This window comes from Scaptodrosophila lebanonensis, unplaced genomic scaffold (genome assembly GCF_003285725.1).
Source record: "Scaptodrosophila lebanonensis strain 11010-0011.00,11010-0021.00 unplaced genomic scaffold, SlebRS2 tig00001424-arrow-arrow-pilon, whole genome shotgun sequence".
Lineage (NCBI taxonomy): Eukaryota > Metazoa > Arthropoda > Insecta > Diptera > Drosophilidae > Scaptodrosophila > Scaptodrosophila lebanonensis.
The window spans coordinates 84,572-101,152 of NW_022060749.1; the positions used below are offsets into that span (position 1 = coordinate 84,572).

Here is a 16,581-nt window from a genome sequence, read left to right on the forward strand (position 1 = left end):
ATTTTTAATTCGAAAGTATTTTTTATCCCTTTTGAATTTGGTCAATACGTATAATAATTACTTGAGTGCAAGTATTTATACTCGAATTTTTAACACTGCCAACGTTTGCCATATTTTACTCCTAAATTATGAAAATATAAATGGATGGAATGTAAGCTGTACAATATGTTTGTTTTTTTAAATATGCGTATGTAAAATAAAAGTATGAGTTGAATATTTTTCTCTTTTAAAAATATATGTTGTGGTCCTGAAAAGGACCGATTGTTTTCTTTATTTGCACATTTGGGCAAATGTAACTTCTTAACCGCCGAAACCGTAAAGGGTGCGGCCTTGTCTTTTTAATGCATATACAACATCCATAGCTGTGACTGTTTTCCTTTTGGCATGTTCCGTATAGGTGACAGCATCACGAATAACATTCTCCAAAAACACCTTGAGCACACCACGGGTCTCTTCATAAATTAAGCCAGAGATGCGTTTTACACCGCCACGTCGAGCCAAACGACGGATAGCTGGCTTTGTGATACCCTGAATGTTATCACGCAATACTTTGCGATGACGTTTTGCGCCACCCTTGCCCAAGCCTTTGCCACCTTTACCACGACCAGTCATTTCTCACTAATTCACTTTAACTGCACAAAATTCACAACGAAACTAACGCTGTTGCGGCCACATACGCTCGTATTTATACAAAAATAACACGAAAACACGAGCGAGTCGGATAATCTTCCTATCTCTCTTTCGCACATCTCGTTCAAACAACCACCAATCGCATTGTGCGGCCAAATTTCTATATAAAGAAGGCGCAAAGCAAGCAATACGAATATTGTGTTTTCATCAGTGACAGTGTATACAGTGTAGTAGATTAGTACGGAATAAATACTTGTATAATGGCTCGCACCAAGCAAACTGCCCGAAAATCGACCGGTGGCAAAGCGCCTCGCAAGCAGCTGGCTACCAAAGCTGCTCGTAAAAGTGCACCAGCCACCGGTGGTGTAAAAAAGCCACATCGTTATCGCCCCGGTACAGTTGCACTTCGTGAGATCCGCCGCTACCAGAAAAGCACTGAGCTATTGATTCGCAAACTGCCATTCCAGCGTTTGGTTCGTGAGATAGCTCAGGACTTTAAAACTGATTTGCGATTCCAAAGTTCAGCGGTAATGGCATTACAGGAAGCTAGCGAAGCCTATCTGGTTGGTCTTTTTGAAGATACAAATTTGTGCGCAATTCATGCCAAGCGTGTTACAATCATGCCCAAGGACATTCAATTGGCCAGACGTATTCGTGGTGAACGTGCATAAGTTGAAATTTCAGCGCTTCATTTTCCAAATTATAAAATCAATAATCGGTCCTTTTCAGGACCACAAATAGCTAACAAAGAGATTAACTATTGCTTGGTATACAGCATTTTTCGTTTTATATTATGATTATTTACATTTATTCCATTATTTACACAAATGCCTGGCATTTCACATAACAATGCAAATATATAAATATGAAGTCATATACTTGTATATGTATTTTTCATTCATCAAGTAAATTAAATCATGCTATTGCGATTATCATTTTCTCAATTAAAAGAAATATACATTGAGAAAATCGATTGTTTTTTCTGAATACTAAACACACGTTATATACGATTTAATGGTTGTTACTGGTATTCAAACAAATAAATAAAATAAGATTTTCCCAAAAAAATGTAAAATTTGTTATTTATTTAATACATTTTTTACTTAAATAAATACTTGTATATTGTTATATTTTTCAAAATACAAAATAAACCACTTGTATTAAATAGAGCAATGGATTGTCCTGCTATTTAGACAAGAAAATCGATTGTTTTTTCTGAATGCGAAACACACGTTATATAGTATAAGATTTAATGGTTATTACTGGTATTCAAACAAATAAATAAATATGATTTTCCCAAAAAAATGTCAATTTTGTTATTTATTTAATAAATTTTTTACTTAAATATATACTTGTATATTGTTATATTTTTCAAAATACAAAATAAAGCACTTGAATTAAATAGAGCAATGGATTTTCCTGCTATTTAGACAAACATGCGAAACTACTTATAACATAACAAAACACGTTTAAAACTCGGAATTTATTATTTATTTAATAACTAACTCTTTCTAGTTTTGTTAATACATTTGTTAGTACTTGTAAGTTATCAAACTCCATTTTTTTATGACTCCTTGGAAATTCGTTAACAACTTATAATGGGTCCAGAAATGATAATATAAAATCTTAAATACTTAACAAATTATTAAAGCAAGTTTAACTTCTTTTGAATGAATGCTAAAATAAATTGGACTTTTAAAACTATATTCTTAAACTATATTTGGTAATTTGTTTGAATGCTATATGCTACTCCGATGGTCGTTTTATGCAAGGTAGGGCTACTTTGAAAGCATTCAATAAATATATTTTTTTGCATTTTAATAAATCATTCGTTTAGATTTGTATACAAAATTGTTTAAATTTTGTTTAAAACCCGTTACAAATGATTTTATAGCATAATTTCTTATAATAAATTCATTTTGTAAGCAAAATTATTGACCATTAAAGAATAATGTTTCACTTTGAGTGCCATTTAAAAATGAACTCACAAAAGTATCAACACAAACTTAAGTTTATTAAACTCTGTCAAGCTTATAGATATTATTAAATTGCATTTCAAATGATTTTTTTTACATCTAATCATTTTTCGAAGCAAATTACCTTTTAGATTGCCATAAACTTAGCTGTCGAGAACGACCAATGCCACATTCATTTGTATACCGCCCTCCTCCACGATTCTCATAAAAATGGGTGACTAAAAATTCGTAAAATTTCTGAAAGCAAACCGTTTTATAATTTTACAAGTGTGAAAGTGAAGTTAAAAGAAATGTCTGATTCTATCGTTGCTGTTACATCGGCCGCCTCTCCGATTGCCATTGCACAAGCGGAGAAAAAGGTCACTGTCAAGAAGGCAACTGCCGCCAAATCGAAAAAAGCTACAGCTCCACCATCACATCCGCCAACCCAGCAAATGGTCGACGCGTCAATCAAGAATTTGAAGGAGCGCGGTGGGTCATCACTTTTGGCAATTAAAAAGTACATTAGTGCCACATATAAATGCGATGCCCAGAAATTGGCCCCGTTCATTAAGAAATATTTGAAGTCAGCTGTTGCAAATGGAAAACTCATCCAAACAAAAGGCAAAGGCGCATCTGGTTCGTTTAAATTATCTGCGGCCGCTAAAAAAGAGCCAAAGCCAAAAGTCAGTTCCGTCGAGAAAAGTAAGAAAAAAGTTGCACCATCTGGAGCAGCTAAAAAGAAGTCGAGCGGCGTCGCCAAGAAGGCCTCTGCAGCCGGTGACAAGAAATCTAAAGTTAAAAAATCTGTTGCCACTAAAAAGACTGCCGAGAAAAAGACAAAGGAGAAGGCAAAGGCAAAAGACGCAAAGAAAAGTGGTACAGTTAAGGCAAAATCAACTACATCGAAGCCTAAATCGAGTGCTGTAAAACCAAAAACTCCAAAGGCCAAAACTACTACTACTAGTGCCAAGCCAAAGAAGACAGCATCGGCACCGAAAAAACCAAAGGCTGCAGCTTCCGCCAAAAAGGCAAAGACAGCAGTAGTCAAGAAATGAATGCATATGTGAAATTTTGTATATGCAAATATAAAAATTCATTTGAAACAAAGCCCTTTTCAGGGCTACAAACAACTAAGAAAGAGAAAAAATAATTTTCAAATGTGATTTAAATGGTTTCAAATAATCTTATCTTTTTCTAATTTTGTTAATATATTTGTTATTACTTCTAGGTGTACAAGTATATGTATGAAAAATTTAACAATTTTTGTTTAAAACTGTTACAAAGGGTTTTAGACCATAATTTGTTAGTTAATTTTGTAACAAAAATAATGAGAATTGAAAAATGTTTCACTTTGAGCACAAAAGTTTAAAAAAAAAACGTATATTAATAAAATTAATAAATAATTTAATCATTTTTCGAAGCAAATTACGATAAACTTAGCTGATGCAAATACAATGGAATTGTATACGGTCCGGTCCTCCTCCACGATTCTCATAAAAATGGGTGACTAAAAATTGTTTTGTTTCAGTCGATTTCAAGCAATAAGAACTGCATATCATATAGGTGAACGATATGATTTGTAAAAATAGTTTGTTTATAAATATTGACCAAAATAGTTATATTAATATATATGTTCGCCCATTATAATAGATTTTGTTTTTTATCACAGTAAAGGGGTGCCATGTAAATTTTATTTAAAAGAAATGTATGAAAATTATTAACTCTGCTTATGAAAAATTTGATGGCCCTGAAAAGGGCCTTTTGGAACGTTGTTGCTGCTATGAAGCGGGCGATCAGACATTTACTTTGAGCTGGTGTACTTGGTAACGGCTTTGGTGCCTTCACTTACGGCGTGCTTAGCCAATTCACCGGGCAGAAGTAGGCGGACTGCCGTTTGGATTTCGCGACTCGTTATTGTCGATCGTTTATTATAGTGGGCCAAACGGGAAGCTTCAGCAGCAATGCGCTCGAAAATGTCATTCACAAAACTGTTCATGATGCTCATTGCCTTCGATGAAATGCCTGTATCAGGATGAACCTGCTTCAGAACTTTGTATATGTAGATGGCATAACTCTCCTTCCTCTTGCGCTTCTTCTTCTTGTCGTTCTTGGTTATATTTTTCTGGGCTTTACCAGCCTTTTTCGCTGCCTTTCCACTGGTCTTTGGCGGCATTTTTCACTTCAGATTAATTTAATTCACTTGAGTTAAAATAACACAACACTTCACAGTTGCTTTAGCAATATTTTTCTACCACTGAATTGCTACATATTTGTATATTTTTGTTTAACATCGCCTTCAGGTTTAACTTATAAGAAGCCGTCCAACCCTTAGCAGAGCGTATATGATGCTTAAAAAAGTATAAATATAAAGGCCTAACACTTGGTCGGACATCAACATTTGTGTGTGAGCCAGTGAGCCAGTGAGAAGTGTATTTGTGAAATAAAAAAAAAAAAAAATAGAAAATGTCTGGTCGTGGTAAAGGTGGTAAAGTAAAGGGAAAGGCAAAGTCGCGTTCGAATCGAGCTGGCCTTCAATTCCCAGTTGGCCGTATCCACCGCCTGCTTCGCAAGGGTAACTATGCTGAACGTGTTGGTGCCGGCGCTCCTGTTTACCTGGCTGCTGTTATGGAATATTTAGCCGCTGAAGTTCTGGAGTTGGCTGGCAATGCAGCACGCGATAATAAAAAGACGCGCATAATTCCACGTCACCTGCAACTGGCTATTCGTAATGACGAGGAGTTAAACAAGCTCCTCTCGGGCGTAACCATTGCTCAGGGTGGTGTTCTACCTAACATCCAGGCGGTGCTTTTACCTAAAAAGACCGAAAAGAAGGCTTAAATTGGCGGCAACCTTTAATAAATAAAAACAATACTGTATATAAAACCAACCGTCCTTTTCAGGACGACCAATTTAATTCAGAAGAGATTTTAATTCATCATCATACAACGTGAATTTGAATAAAGTATAAATATGAAGGCTTAGCATTTGGTCGGGCAGCATGTCATGAACCGTAGAATATACTACTTGTATGTATATAATGCGTATTATATATTTTTAATTCGAAAGTATTTTTTATCCCTTTTGAATTTGGTCAATACGTATAATAATTACTTGAGTGCAAGTATTTATACTCGAATTTTTAACACTGCCAACGTTTGCCATATTTTACTCCTAAATTATGAAAATATAAATGGATGGAATGTAAGCTGTACAATATGTTTGTTTTTTTAAATATGCGTATGTAAAATAAAAGTATGAGTTGAATATTTTTTCTCTTTTAAAAAAATATGTTGTGGTCCTGAAAAGGTTCAATATATTATGAAAATATAAATGAAGAGTATCGATTGTACAGCTTTTTGTAAAATAAAAGTATGATTTGAATATTTTTCTCTTTTAAAAATATATGTTGTGGTCCTGAAAAGGACCGATTGTTTTCTTTATTTGCACATTTGGGCAAATGTAACTTCTTAACCGCCGAAACCGTAAAGGGTGCGGCCTTGTCTTTTTAATGCATATACAACATCCATAGCTGTGACTGTTTTCCTTTTGGCATGTTCCGTATAGGTGACAGCATCACGAATAACATTCTCCAAAAACACCTTGAGCACACCACGGGTCTCTTCATAAATTAAGCCAGAGATGCGTTTTACACCGCCACGTCGAGCCAAACGACGGATAGCTGGCTTTGTGATACCCTGAATGTTATCACGCAATACTTTGCGATGACGTTTTGCGCCACCCTTGCCCAAGCCTTTGCCACCTTTACCACGACCAGTCATTTTCTCACTAATTCACTTTAACTGCACAAAATTCACAACGAAACTAACGCTGTTGCGGCCACATACGCTCGTATTTATACAAAAATAACACGAAAACACGAGCGAGTCGGATAATCTTCCTATCTCTCTTTCGCACATCTCGTTCAAACAACCACCAATCGCATTGTGCGGCCAAATTTCTATATAAAGAAGGCGCAAAGCAAGCAATACGAATATTGTGTTTTCATCAGTGACAGTGTATACAGTGTAGTAGATTAGTACGGAATAAATACTTGTATAATGGCTCGCACCAAGCAAACTGCCCGAAAATCGACCGGTGGCAAAGCGCCTCGCAAGCAGCTGGCTACCAAAGCTGCTCGTAAAAGTGCACCAGCCACCGGTGGTGTAAAAAGCCACATCGTTATCGCCCCGGTACAGTTGCACTTCGTGAGATCCGCCCGCTACCAGAAAAGCACTGAGCTATTGATTCGCAAACTGCCATTCCAGCGTTTGGTTTCGTGAGATAGCTCAGGACTTTAAAACTGATTTGCGATTTCCAAAGTTCAGCGGTAATGGCATTACAGGAAGCTAGCGAAGGCCTACTGGTTGGTCTTTTTGAAGAATACAAATTTGTGCGCAATTCATGCCAAGCGTGTTACAATCATGCCCAAGGACATTCAATTGGCCAGACGTATTCGTGGTGAACGGCATAAGTTGAAATTTCAGCGCTTCATTTTCCAAATTATAAAATCAATAATCGGTCCTTTCAGGACCACAAATAGCTAACAAAGAGATTAACTATTGCTTGGTTTATACAGCATTTTCGTTTTATATTATGATTATTTACATTTATTCCATTATTTACACAAATGCCTGGCATTTCACATAACAATGCAAATATATAAATATGAAGTCATATACTTGTATATGTATTTTTCATTCATCAAGTAAATTAAATCATGCTATTGCGATTATCATTTTCTCAATTAAAAGAAATATACATTGAGAAAATCGATTGTTTTTTCTGAATACTGAAACACGTTTATATACGATTTAATGGTTGTTACTGGTATTCAAACAAATAAATAAATATGATTTTCCCCAAAAAATGTAAAATTTGTTATTTATTTAATAAATTTTTTACTTAAATAAATACTTGTATATTGTTATATTTTTCAAAATACAAAATAAACCACTTGTATTAATAGAGCAATGGATTGTCCTGCTATTTAGACAAGAAAATCGATTGTTTTTTCTGAATGCGAAACACACGTTATATAGTATAAGATTTAATGGTTATTACTGGTATTCAAACAAATAAATAGAATATGATTTTCCCAAAAAAATGTCAAATTTGTTATTTATTTAATAAATTTTTTACTTAAATAATACTTGTATATTGTTATATTTTTCAAAATACAAAAAGCACTTGAATTAAATAGAGCAATGGATTTTCCTGCTATTTAGACAAACATGCGAAACTACTTATAACATAACAAAACACGTTAAAACTCGGAATTTATTATTTATTTAATAACTAACTCTTCTAGTTTGTTAATACATTTGTTAGTACTTGTAAGTTATCAAACTCCATTTTTTTTATGACTCCTTGGAAATTCGTTAACAACTTATAATGGGTCCAGAACTGATAATATAAAATCTCTAACTACTTAACAACTTATTAAAGCAAGTTAACTTCTGTGAATGAATGCTAAAATAAATGGACTTTTAAAACTATTCTTAAACTATATTTGGTCAATTTGTTTGAATGCTATATGCTACTCGATGGGTCGTTTTATGCAAGGTAGGGCTATTTTGAAGCATTCAATAATCTATTTTTTGCATTTTAATAAATCATTCGTTTTAGATTGTATACAAAATGTTTTAAATTTGTTTTTTTAAAACCCGTTACAAATGATTTTATAGCATAATTTTCTTATAATACATTCATTTTGTAAGCAAAATTATTGGACCATTAAGAATAATGTTTTCACTTTGAGTGCCATTTAAAAATGAACTCACAAAAGTATCAACACAAACTTAAGTTTATTAAACTCTGTCAAGCTTATAGATATTATTAAATTGCATTTCAAATGATTTTTTTTACATCTAATCATTTTTCGAAGCAAATTACCTTTTAGATTGCCATAACTTAGCTGTCGAGAACGACCAATGCCACATTCATTTGTATACCGCCCTCCTCCACGATTCTCATAAAAATGGGTGACTAAAAATTCGTAAAATTTCTGAAAGCAAACCGTTTTATAATTTTACAAGTGTGAAAGTGAAGTTAAAAGAAATGTCTGATTCTATCGTTGCTGTTACATCGGCCGCCTCTCCGATTGCCATTGCACAAGCGGAGAAAAAGGTCACTGTCAAGAAACAACTGCCGCCAAATCGAAAAAAGCTACAGCTCCACCATCACATCCGCCAACCCAGCAAATGGTCGACGCGTCAATCAAGAATTTGAAGGAGCGCGGTGGGTCATCACTTTTGGCAATTAAAAAGTACATTAGTGCCACATATAAATGCGATGCCCAGAAATTGGCCCCGTTCATTAAGAAATATTTGAAGTCAGCTGTTGCAAATGGAAAACTCATCCAAACAAAAGGCAAAGGCGCATCTGGTTCGTTTAAATTATCTGCGGCCGCTAAAAAAGAGCCAAAGCCAAAAGTCAGTTCCGTCGAGAAAAAGAAAAAAGTTGCACCATCTGGAGCAGCTAAAAAGAAGTCGAGCGGCGTCGCCAAGAAGGCCTCTGCAGCCGGTGACAAGAAATCTAAAGTTAAAAAATCTGTTGCCACTAAAAAGACTGCCGAGAAAAGACAAAGGAGAAGGCAAAGGCAAAAGACGCAAAGAAAGTGGTACAGTTAAGGCAAATCAACACTACATCGAAGCCTAAATCGAGTGCTGTAAAACCAAAAACTCCAAAGGCCAAAACTACTACTACTAGTGCCAAGCCAAAGAAGACAGCATCGGCACCGAAAAAACCAAAGGCTGCAGCTTCCGCCAAAAAGGCAAAGACAGCAGTAGTCAAGAAATGAATGCATATGTGAAATTTTGTATATGCAAATATAAAAATTCATTTGAAACAAAGCCCTTTTCAGGGCTACAAACAACTAAGAAAGAGAAAAATAATTTTCAAATGTGATTTAAATGGTTTCAAATAATCTTATCTTTTTCTAATTTTGTTAATATATTTGTTATTACTTCTTCTAGGTGTACAAGTATATGTATGAAAAATTTAACAATTTTTGTTTAAAACTGTTACAAAGGGTTTTAGACCATAATTTGTTAGTTAATTTTGTAACAAAAATAATGAGAATTGAAAAATGTTTCACTTTGAGCACAAAAGTTTAAAAAAACGTATATTAATAAAATTAATAAATAATTTAATCATTTTTCGAAGCAAATTACGATAAACTTAGCTGATGCAAATACAATGGAATTGTATACGGTCCGGTCCTCCTCCACGATTCTCATAAAATGGGTGACTAAAAATTGTTTTGTTTCAGTCGATTTCAAGCAATAAGAACTGCATATCATATAGGTGAACGATATGATTTGTAAAAATAGTTTGTTTATAAATATTGACCAAATAGTTATATTAATATATATGTTCGCCCATTATAATATTTTGTTTTTATCACAGTAAAGGGGTGCCATGTAAATTTTATTTAAAAAAATGTATGAAAATTATTAACTCTGCTTATGAAAAATTTGATGGCCCTGAAAAGGGCCTTTTGGAACGTTGTTGCTGCTATGAAGCGGGCGATCAGACATTTACTTTGAGCTGGTGTACTTGGTAACGGCTTTGGTGCCTTCACTTACGGCGTGCTTAGCCAATTCACCGGGCAGAAGTAGGCGGACTGCCGTTTGGATTTCGCGACTCGTTATTGTCGATCGTTTATTATAGTGGGCCAAACGGGAAGCTTCAGCAGCAATGCGCTCGAAAATGTCATTCACAAAACTGTTCATGATGCTCATTGCCTTCGATGAAATGCCTGTATCAGGATGAACCTGCTTCAGAACTTTGTATATGTAGATGGCATAACTCTCCTTCCTCTTGCGCTTCTTCTTCTTGTGTCGTTCTTGGTTATATTTTTCTGGGCTTTACCAGCCTTTTTCGCTGCCTTTCCACTGGTCTTTGGCGGCATTTTTCACTTCAGATTAATTTAATTCACTTGAGTTAAAATAACACAACACTTCACAGTTGCTTTAGCAATATTTTTCTACCACTGAATTGCTACATATTTGTATATTTTTGTTTAACATCGCCTTCAGGTTTAACTTATAAGAAGCCGTCCAACCCTTAGCAGAGCGTATATGATGCTTAAAAAAGTATAAATATAAAGGCCTAACACTTGGTCGGACATCAACATTTGTGTGTGAGCCAGTGAGAAGTGTATTTGTGAAATAAAAAAAAAAAAAAATAGAAAATGTCTGGTCGTGGTAAAGGTGGTAAAGTAAAGGGAAAGGCAAAGTCGCGTTCGAATCGAGCTGGCCTTCAATTCCCAGTTGGCCGTATCCACCGCCTGCTTCGCAAGGGTAACTATGCTGAACGTGTTGGTGCCGGCGCTCCTGTTTACCTGGCTGCTGTTATGGAATATTTAGCCGCTGAAGTTCTGGAGTTGGCTGGCAATGCAGCACGCGATAATAAAAGACGCGCATAATTCCACGTCACCTGCAACTGGCTATTCGTAATGACGAGGAGTTAAACAAGCTCCTCTCGGGCGTAACCATTGCTCAGGGTGGTGTTCTACCTAACATCCAGGCGGTGCTTTTACCTAAAAAGACCGAAAAGAAGGCTTAAATTGGCGGCAACCTTTAATAAATAAAAACAATACTGTATATAAAACCAACCGTCCTTTTCAGGACGACCAATTTAATTCAGAAGAGATTTTAATTCATCATCATACAACGTGAATTTGAATAAAGTATAAATATGAAGGCTTAGCATTTGGTCGGGCAGCATGTCATGAACCGTAGAATATACTACTTGTATGTATATAATGCGTATTATATATTTTTAATTCGAAAGTATTTTTTATCCCTTTTGAATTTGGTCAATACGTATAATAATTACTTGAGTGCAAGTATTTATACTCGAATTTTTAACACTGCCAACGTTTGCCATATTTTACTCCTAAATTATGAAAATATAAATGGATGGAATGTAAGCTGTACAATATGTTTGTTTTTTTAAATATGCGTATGTAAATAAAAGTATGAGTTGAATATTTTTCTCTTTTAAAAAAATATGTTGTGGTCCTGAAAAGGTTCAATATATTATGAAATATAAATGAAGAGTATCGATTGTACAGCTTTTTGTAAAATAAAAGTATGATTTGAATATTTTTCTCTTTTAAAAATATATGTTGTGGTCCTGAAAAGGACCGATTGTTTTCTTTATTTGCACATTTGGGCAAATGTAACTTCTTAACCGCCGAAACCGTAAAGGGTGCGGCCTTGTCTTTTTAATGCATATACAACATCCATAGCTGTGACTGTTTTCCTTTTGGCATGTTCCGTATAGGTGACAGCATCACGAATAACATTCTCCAAAACACCTTGAGCACACCACGGGTCTCTTCATAAATTAAGCCAGAGATGCGTTTTACACCGCCACGTCGAGCCAAACGACGGATAGCTGGCTGTTGATATACCCTGAATGTTATCACGCATACTTTGCTGACTTTTGTTGCGGCCACATACGCTCGTCGGATAATCTTCCTATCTCTCTTTCGCACATCTCGTTCAAACAACCACCAATCGCATTGTGCGGCCAAATTTCTATATAAAGAAGGCGCAAAGCAAGCAATACGATATTGTGTTTTCATCAGTGACAGTGTATACAGTGTAGTAGATTAGTACGGAATAAATACTTGTATAATGGCTCGCACCAAGCAAACTGCCCGAAAATCGACCGGTGGCAAAGCGCCTCGCAAGCAGCTGGCTACCAAAGCTGCTCGTAAAAGTGCACCAGCCACCGGTGGTGTAAAAAAGCCACATCGTTATCGCCCCCGTACAGTTGCACTTCGTGAGATCCGCCGCTACCAAAAAAGCACTGAGCTATTGATTCGCAAACTGCCATTCCAGCGTTTGGTTCGTGAGATAGCTCAGGACTTTAAAACTGATTTGCGATTCCAAAGTTCAGCGGTAATGGCATTACAGGAAGCTAGCGAAGCCTATCTGGTTGGTCTTTTTGAAGATACAAATTGTGCGCAATTCATGCCAAGCGTGTTACAATCATGCCCAAGGACATTCAATTGGCCAGACGTATTCGTGGTGAACGTGCATAAGTTGAAATTTCAGCGCTTCATTTTCCAAATTATAAAATCAATAATCGGTCCTTTTCAGGACCACAAATAGGTAACAAAGAGATTAACTATTGCTTGGTATACAGCATTTTCGTTTTATATTATGATTATTTACATTTATTCCATTATTTACACAAATGCCTGGCATTTCACATAACAATGCAAATATATAAATATGAAGTCATATACTTGTATATGTATTTTTCATTCATCAAGTAATTAAATCATGCTATTGCGATTATCATTTTCTCAATTAAAGAAAATATACATTGAGAAAATCGATTGTTTTTTCTGAATACTAAACACACGTTATATACGATTTAATGGTTGTTACTGGTATTCAAACAAATAAATAAAATAAGATTTTCCCAAAAAATGTAAAATTTGTTATTTATTATACATTTTTACTTAAATAAATACTTGTATATTGTTATATTTTTCAAAATACAAAATAAACCACTTGTATTAAATAGAGCATGGATTGTCCTGCTATTTAGACAAGAAAATCGATTGTTTTTTCTGAATGCGAAACACACGTTATATAGTATAAGATTTAATGGTTATTACTGGTATTCAAACAAATAAATAAAATATGATTTTCCCAAAAAAATGTCAAATTTGTTATTTATTTAATAATTTTTTACTTAAATAATACTTGTATATTGTTATATTTTTCAAAATACAAAATAAAGCACTTGAATTAAATAGAGCAATGATTTTCCTGCTATTTAGACAAACATGCGAAACTACTTATAACATAACAAAACACGTTTAAAACTCGGAATTTATTATTTATTTAATAACTAACTCTTTCTAGTTTTGTTAATACATTTGTTAGTACTTGTAAGTTATCAAACTCCATTTTTTTATGACTCCTTGGAAATTCGTTAACAACTTATAATGGGTCCAGAATGATAATATAAAATCTTAAATACTTAACAATTTATTAAAGCAAGTTTAACTTCTTTTGATGAATGCTAAAATAAATTGGACTTTTAAAACTATATTCTTAAACTATATTTGGTAATTTGTTTGAATGCTATATGCTACTCTACTCCGATGGTCGTTTTATGCAAGGTAGGGCTACTTTGAAAGCATTCAATAATATATTTTTTTGCATTTTAATAAATCATTCGTTTAGATTTGTATACAAAATTGTTTAAATTTTGTTTAAAACCCGTTACAAATGATTTTATAGCATAATTTCTTATAATAATTCATTTTGTAAGCAAAATTATTGACCATTAAAGAATAATGTTTCACTTTGAGTGCCATTTAAAAATGAACTCACAAAAGTATCAACACAAACTTAAGTTTATTAAACTCTGTCAAGCTTATAGATATTATTAAATTGCATTTCAAATGATTTTTTTTACATCTAATCATTTTCGAAGCAAATTACCTTTTAGATTGCCATAAACTTAGCTGTCGAGAACGACCAATGCCACATTCATTTGTATATACCGCCCTCCTCCACGATTCTCATAAAAATGGGTGACTAAAATTCGTAAAATTTCTGAAAGCAAACCGTTTTATAATTTTACAAGTGTGAAAGTGAAGTTAAAGAAATGTCTGATTCTATCGTTCGTTGCGTTACATCGGCCGCCTCTCCGATTGCCATTGCACAAGCGGAGAAAAAGGTCACTGTCAAGAAGGCAACTGCCGCCAAATCGAAAAAAGCTACAGCTCCACCATCACATCCGCCAACCCAGCAAATGGTCGACGCGTCAATCAAGAATTTGAAGGAGCGCGGTGGGTCATCACTTTTGGCAATTAAAAAGTACATTAGTGCCACATATAAATGCGATGCCAGAAATTGGCCCCGTTCATTAAGAAATATTTGAAGTCAGCTGTTGCAAATGGAAAACTCATCCAAACAAAAGGCAAAGGCGCATCTGGTTCGTTTAAATTATCTGCGGCCGCTAAAAAAGAGCCAAAGCCAAAAGTCAGTTCCGTCGAGAAAATAAGAAAAAAGTTGCACCATCTGGAGCAGCTAAAAAGAAGTCGAGCGGCGTCGCCAAGAAGGCCTCTGCAGCCGGTGACAAGAAATCTAAAGTTAAAAATCTGCTGCCACTAAAAAGACTGCCGAGAAAAAGACAAAGGAGAAGGCAAAGGCAAAAGACGCAAAGAAAAGTGGTACAGTTAAGGCAAAATCAACTACATCGAAGCCTAAATCGAGTGCTGTAAAACCAAAAACTCCAAAGGCCAAAACTACTACTACTAGTGCCAAGCCAAAGAAGACAGCATCGGCACCGAAAAAAAACCAGGCTGCAGCTTCCGCCAAAAAGGCAAAGACAGCAGTAGTCAAGAAATGAATGCATATGTGAAATTTTGTATATGCAAATATAAAAATTCATTTGAAACAAAGCCCTTTCAGGGCTACAAACAACTAAGAAAGAGAAAAATAATTTTCAAATGTGATTTAAATGGTTTCAATAATCTTATCTTTTTCTAATTTTGTTAATATATTTGTTATTACTTCTAGGTGTACAAGTATATGTATGAAAAATTTAACAATTTTTGTTTAAAACTGTTACAAATGGTTTTAGACCATAATTTGTTAGTTAATTTTGTAACAAAAATAATGAGAATTGAAAAATGTTTCACTTTGAGCACAAAAGTTTAAAAAAAACGTATATTAATAAAATTAATAATAATTTAATCATTTTTCGAAGCAATTACGATAAACTTAGCTGATGCAAATACAATGGAATTGTATACGGTCCGGTCCTCCTCCACGATTCTCATAAAAATGGGTGACTAAAATTGTTTTGTTTCAGTCGATTTCAAGCAATAAGAACTGCATATCATATAGGTGAACGATATGATTTGTAAAAATAGTTTGTTTATAAATATTGACCAAAATAGTTATATTAATATATATGTTCGCCCATTATAATAGATTTTGTTTTATCACAGTAAAGGGTGCCATGTAAATTTTATTTAAAAGAAATGTATGAAATTATTAACTCTGCTTATGAAAAATTTGATGGCCCTGAAAGGGCCTTTTGGAACGTTGTGCTGCTATGAGCGGGCGATCAGACATTTACTTTGAGCTGGTGTACTTGGTAACGGCTTTGGTGCCTTCACTTACGGCGTGCTTAGCCAATTCACCGGGCAGAAGTAGGCGGACTGCCGTTTGGATTTCGCGACTCGTTATTGTCGATCGTTTATTATAGTGGGCCAAACGGGAAGCTTCAGCAGCAATGCGCTCGAAAATGTCATTCACAAAACTGTTCATGATGCTCATTGCCTTCGATGAAATGCCTGTATCAGGATGAACCTGCTTCAGAACTTTGTATATGTAGATGGCATAACTCTCCTTCCTCTTGCGCTTCTTCTTCTTGTCGTTCTTGGTTATATTTTTCTGGGCTTTACCAGCCTTTTTCGCTGCCTTCCACTGGTCTTTGGCGGCATTTTTCACTTCAGATTAATTTAATTCACTTGAGTTAAATAACACAACACTTCACAGTTGCTTTAGCAATATTTTTCTACCACTGAATTGCTACATATTGTATATTTTTGTTTAACATCGCCTTCAGGTTAAACTTATAAGAAGCCGTCCAACCCTTAGCAGAGCGTATATGATGCTTAAAAAAGTATAAATATAAAGGCCTAACACTTGGTCGGACATCAACTTTGTGTGTGAGCCATTGAGAAGTGTATTTGTGATAAAAAAAAAAAATAGAAAATGTCTGGTCGTGGTAAGGTGGTAAGTAAAGGGAAAGGCAAAGTCGCGTTCGAATCGAGCTGGCCTTCAATTCCCAGTTGGCCGTATCCACCGCCTGCTTCGCAAGGGTAACTAGCTGAACGTGTTGGTGCCGGCGCTCCGTTTACCTGGCTGCTGTTATGGAATATTTAGCCGCTGAAGTTCTGGAGTTGGCTGGCAATGCAGCACGCGATAATAAAAAGACGCGC

At 34.9% G+C, this 16,581-nt stretch overlaps 4 protein-coding genes and 7 pseudogenes across 4 annotated transcripts; 7 read left to right on the forward strand and 4 right to left on the reverse strand.

The window, feature by feature from the left end:
* Window positions 1-247: 247 nt before the first annotated feature.
* LOC115633498 (histone H4-like) lies at window positions 248-6,367 on the reverse strand. The gene is made up of 2 exons (XM_030530962.1): window positions 6,061-6,367; window positions 248-614 (listed from the first exon to the last, which is right to left on the reverse strand). The coding sequence occupies exons 1-2, from the start codon at window positions 6,365-6,367 to the stop codon at window positions 301-303; spliced, it is 621 nt and encodes a 206-aa protein (XP_030386822.1). The 3' UTR covers window positions 248-300.
* LOC115633486 (histone H3) lies at window positions 860-1,358 on the forward strand. The gene has a single exon (XM_030530950.1). The coding sequence runs from the start codon at window positions 891-893 to the stop codon at window positions 1,299-1,301; it is 411 nt and encodes a 136-aa protein (XP_030386810.1). The 5' UTR covers window positions 860-890; the 3' UTR covers window positions 1,302-1,358.
* Window positions 2,873-3,711, forward strand: LOC115633484 (histone H1-like). Its single transcript, XM_030530947.1, has one exon. The coding sequence runs from the start codon at window positions 2,897-2,899 to the stop codon at window positions 3,641-3,643; it is 747 nt and encodes a 248-aa protein (XP_030386807.1). The 5' UTR covers window positions 2,873-2,896; the 3' UTR covers window positions 3,644-3,711.
* Window positions 6,368-6,646: 279 nt separating the features above from the next.
* Window positions 6,647-7,132, forward strand: LOC115633499 (annotated as a pseudogene).
* Window positions 7,133-8,645: 1,513 nt separating this feature from the next.
* LOC115633520 lies at window positions 8,646-9,455 on the forward strand (annotated as a pseudogene).
* Window positions 9,456-10,071: 616 nt separating this feature from the next.
* LOC115633519 lies at window positions 10,072-10,500 on the reverse strand (annotated as a pseudogene).
* Window positions 10,501-10,761: 261 nt separating this feature from the next.
* Window positions 10,762-11,227, forward strand: LOC115633517 (annotated as a pseudogene).
* Window positions 11,228-11,729: 502 nt separating this feature from the next.
* Window positions 11,730-12,121, reverse strand: LOC115633500 (annotated as a pseudogene).
* An 83-nt stretch (window positions 12,122-12,204) lies between these two features.
* Window positions 12,205-12,702, forward strand: LOC115633518 (annotated as a pseudogene).
* A 1,529-nt stretch (window positions 12,703-14,231) lies between these two features.
* LOC115633530 lies at window positions 14,232-14,978 on the forward strand (annotated as a pseudogene).
* A 723-nt stretch (window positions 14,979-15,701) lies between these two features.
* On the reverse strand, window positions 15,702-16,086 carry LOC115633501 (histone H2B-like; the record flags this gene model as incomplete). The annotated part of the gene is made up of 1 exon (XM_030530963.1): window positions 15,702-16,086. A coding segment is annotated over one exon (377 nt), but the record flags the coding sequence as incomplete, so codon positions are not given.
* Window positions 16,087-16,581: the final 495 nt, after the last annotated feature.

Coding starts and splice junctions, on each gene's coding strand:
- LOC115633484 (XM_030530947.1), top strand. CDS start 2,897: ATGTCTGATTCTATCGTTGCTGTTACATCGGCCGCCTCTCCGATTGCC.
- LOC115633498 (XM_030530962.1), bottom strand. CDS start 6,367: ATGACTGGTCGTGGTAAAGGTGGCAAAGGCTTGGGCAAGGGTGGCGCA. Junction 615..6,060: donor CACCCTTTACGGTTTCGGCG/GTTAAGAAGTTA, acceptor TGAATTAGTGAG/AAATGACTGGTCGTGGTAAA.
- LOC115633486 (XM_030530950.1), top strand. CDS start 891: ATGGCTCGCACCAAGCAAACTGCCCGAAAATCGACCGGTGGCAAAGCG.